The 3943-nt window shown below is 35.4% G+C and overlaps 1 protein-coding gene across 1 annotated transcript in view; it reads right to left on the bottom strand.

Moving 5' to 3' along the window:
- Nucleotides 1-2247, bottom strand: part of LOC107673620 (gamma-aminobutyric acid receptor subunit gamma-3) — a 90745-nt gene extending 88498 nt beyond the window's left edge. Inside the window, exon 1 of the mRNA XM_016467286.1 lies at nt 2190-2247. Coding sequence (XP_016322772.1) covers nt 2190-2192 — 3 coding nt within the window. The 5' untranslated portion in view covers nt 2193-2247. The remainder of the gene's footprint in view (nt 1-2189) is intronic.
- Nucleotides 2248-3943: the final 1696 nt, after the last annotated feature.

The raw sequence follows: 3943 nt of genomic DNA, 5'->3' as shown, positions 1-3943 counted from the left end.
TCCGCCAAGACCAAATACATTAACATTGTCATGTACATTACCATGCCAATCCCTCCGAGAGTTGTCATGACATAACTAAGATTAATAAATGCTGTAGAAGAACTGGTTCATAGTTAGTTGATGTTAACCTTATTGTAAAGTGTTACCAGGATTATTCCTTACTGTTTGCGATTGTTTGAGCAAATTCCAGTGCAACCTGTTGGCAGAGACTCCCGCTTGGTCTTTAATCGATTGTTTATGTGGCTGGCTACAATTTTTTTGTCACACTTAAAATATAATAATTATTTTCCCAAAAAATTCTAAACACTGCTGTGGAAAGTTTACAATGGTTGCTATGTCCCTGTACGTCAGAGGCGACCAATGCAGCACGATGATGCTCTATAAGTGCATTTAGCGATTGAGTTTCACAGTCAAAAACCCTCCCAATGGAATCACTGTTGTGGCTTCTGTGTAGGTGTTTATTCATTTTCTAGAGTTTCCACACTATGTAATACAGCGGAGGCCAAACAAAGGAAAGCACAAACAGCAGGATCGGACCATGATGGGAAAACGGGTGCCTTGAGGAGGGAGTTATTGAATCCTGAACATTATAAGATCTCCACTACAACTATTATATGACAAATATAGGCAACAATATATACTACTTTTAAAATATATTTTAGAAGTTTCCTCTTTTGGTTGTAAAACAGTTTTTATTTACTAAGGTGGATGGTGTAAAGGCCAGCTGCAGAAAATAAAAATGCTATTTGCTTTGTTGGCTGAGCCAGTCCTATCACAGATGTGCAAATAACCTGCCTGACAATGTTATTGTATGTGCGGCATTTCAAGAAAATGAAATTGTCATGGACAATAAATGAGATATTGGGAGAAGGAGAGACACGGTGTCACAGAGCACAAGGTAATAGATTAATGTAAGCATATTTAAATGTTTCTCGCACTTTGCATTCTGACAACTCATAAAGCCCATGCAATAAACCAAAATGAAAAGATAGGAAGATTACAATAAGTTAGATATTTAATGTTAATTTACTTCCATTTATGCTATTGCAAACGCCAAATTCCTCTGAGAAATGAAACATTTTTGTTACCTCTTTAGGCTGAATATGCAAATAAATCATGTGAATATGCATGATTGTGTTCATCGCAGAGGTCACGACCTTTCAGGTTCCATTCAGACACCAGTCTAAAAAGAATGCCAATGTTCCTAACTTAGCGTTTAGACCTTGAAAACTTTTTAACACTCTTGAATATTATTGTCTGCTGTGAACTGTAATAAACATCTCCCTTAAGGCTTTAAAAAAGCCCTTAACACACTGTTAGGTGACATATCGATCAATGGCTGCTGTTTCTTCAGGTTGTTGTTTGGCCACTACTCATTATCCAACAATTCTCTCTCATTCTCAGAGACCTGGGCCGTAATAATTGGAAGCGAATACACACACTGATTTTCAAGGATGAATCTGATGTATTGGGAACCAAAGACAGAATCGAGCTCCAGAGGAATTTAACATCCATTTGAAGTGATCTGTCGTCGTCGTCCACATTTACATAGGATTTCTATTGAAGCGCAGATAAATATGGAACAAGCTTTATTTAATTTTTTATTACAGTAGATAAAGGCGATTAATTTTTATGATGAACTATTATATCAAGTGCCAACTACTGTGCAAAAAAACATAGATATTCTTTTCCTCTGCCGCTTGCTATGTCTCATTTTAAGTCTGAATCTTTTCTTCCTCTGTCTTTCCCCTGAAGCTTTTCTGTGCCTCAGGGGAGATGAAGCTTAAGCATTGGACTCACATCTCAGAGGGATAGCTAGTGGCCCTGCTTTCAACTCAAACCTACAGCCATATGTCACCTATGGGACTAAACTAAAACTGTTGAATGAGAGACAGTGAGACTGACAGAAATAGAGAAGAGGAGACATTAAAGAAATAAAAGTTCACCCCCAAATGAAAATTCTCAAATTATTTATGCTGTTTTATGGATAATAGTGGCATGAAGATTCTTGAAAAATTGTGTTTGTGTTCCACAGAAGAAAAAAATAAAAAATAAAATAGCATACGTAGAAGGGTGTCACTCATGAGGGTGAGTAAATAATGGGGGGGGTGAACTATCCCTTTAAAAATCATCAAAACAACTTTCATAATGACTAAAATAGCACAGCTTATGGACATGCATTCACTCACCATATTTATTGATGACACAGGTCCAATACTATTTACGAAGATATCAACATCAATGACTGTCGGTTTAACTGCAGAGAGAGAGAGAGAGAGAGATGGCATTATAGGTATTACCATAAAACAAAAATATTTGAATGAAAAGAGCTTTATCTTTGAAAGTGTTTCACAATACAGTTACTGAGTTGTCATCTGCTTATGCATCCTGTGTAAAAGCAATTTTATGTTTGTGTACAGTTTAATGAATGAAGTGTCTGTACACCAAGAGGTCATAAAATTGTGATGCCATTATATTGCATAATCTTCTCACCCTGAATCCAACTGAAATCTCTCTTAAAGGATTTCCTCTTTGAGCAGTATTTATAATAATCTCAATAATCTACAGTTTTAAACATTGGCTTGGCTGACATTAAACGTGGCTGAAAAGCACTCGTCACTTCTGAGAGATGAAGTGGAACATTGGAGGGGGGGACAAAGGAAAGGAACTGTGAGAATTTCAATATGAGTGAAAGCCTGGTCTGACAACCCTCCATTAGGAAAGTATTTTCTGTAGCCGAAGAGATGAAGGAGGGGTTCATTCTTCACAAACCCAACAAAATGACAAAAAGACAGCGAGTCAAGTATGATCGACTTCCTATCATTTTGATAGCAGCATATAGTGTCACCAAGGTAATGTTTATGGCTCTGAACCATGTGAAACATCTGCATTGTTCTCAAGAAACAAAAGATTTTAGGCAGCATCACAAGAAGAATTACAAAAAAATAGAAGAAACATTAAGGTCCCTTTAATTTTCAGTAAAAACAGATTATGTAAAAAGTATATTTTGTTACAATCTTTGAAGAATGTAACAACCGCATTTTCCCTCTTTCCCTCAGTCTTGATGCCTTAGCCAACCTCTGACCACTTCTGTCAGTCCAACAGCGCTCGAGTGGGCACAGCCCCCTCAGGTGTGCTTACTCTTAAATATGAGCATGACATTTTCAATCTCCCTTCTCATTTCCTAAATGCCTTCTTCACTGAGTGTGCATCAAAACAAAGATTCCCATCTGTGCAAGAATTAACAGTGTCAGTTGCTTTGATATCTTGCATGTTATGTAGAGAGTACTACATCAGGGCCCTGACTTAAATTAAATAATAATAATAATAATAATAACAACAACAACAACAAAAAAAACATAAAATTGTGTGTGGACTCCGTAGGCATATCTTGGCTGATTTATGCAATAATGCAAATGGGTTGGACACACCTTCTAAAATGTTAGCTATGCTGCCCTAAATAAAATGCCCTAACTAAATATAATTTATTTATATATGATTTATATATCATTTATTTAATTATCATTTTTATTTATTTATTTTTGATATACACTACACTTTTGGGAGGGTTCAGTTTTTTTTTTTTACAGTTTTATTGCATTTATTTGATCAAAAATACAGGAGAAAACATATTTTAATATTATTATATTAAATATTTATTAATAATATAAACATTATTATTATTATTATTACAATTTAAAACCGTTAACATACTTAAAAATGTAAGCACAAAAAATACATGTTTAGCAGAATGTCCAAGCTGTGTGCTTCCACACAATGAAAGTGGAAAGGGGACTGAGGCTGGGGAAAAAAATCCAAAATAAATGCTGTCCAAATGGCTCATGACTTGAAACGTGAAATTCAACAGAAAATTGTTATTCATTGGAAATTTTGCCTTGAAAATCTTGCTTGAAACATTCAGTTCCAGTCAGCATTCATTCAT

Source organism: Sinocyclocheilus anshuiensis, unplaced genomic scaffold (genome assembly GCF_001515605.1).
Source record: "Sinocyclocheilus anshuiensis isolate Anshui unplaced genomic scaffold, SAMN03320099.WGS_v1.1 scaffold44, whole genome shotgun sequence".
Lineage (NCBI taxonomy): Eukaryota > Metazoa > Chordata > Actinopteri > Cypriniformes > Cyprinidae > Sinocyclocheilus > Sinocyclocheilus anshuiensis.
This window is presented reverse-complemented; position numbering and strand designations above follow the sequence as displayed.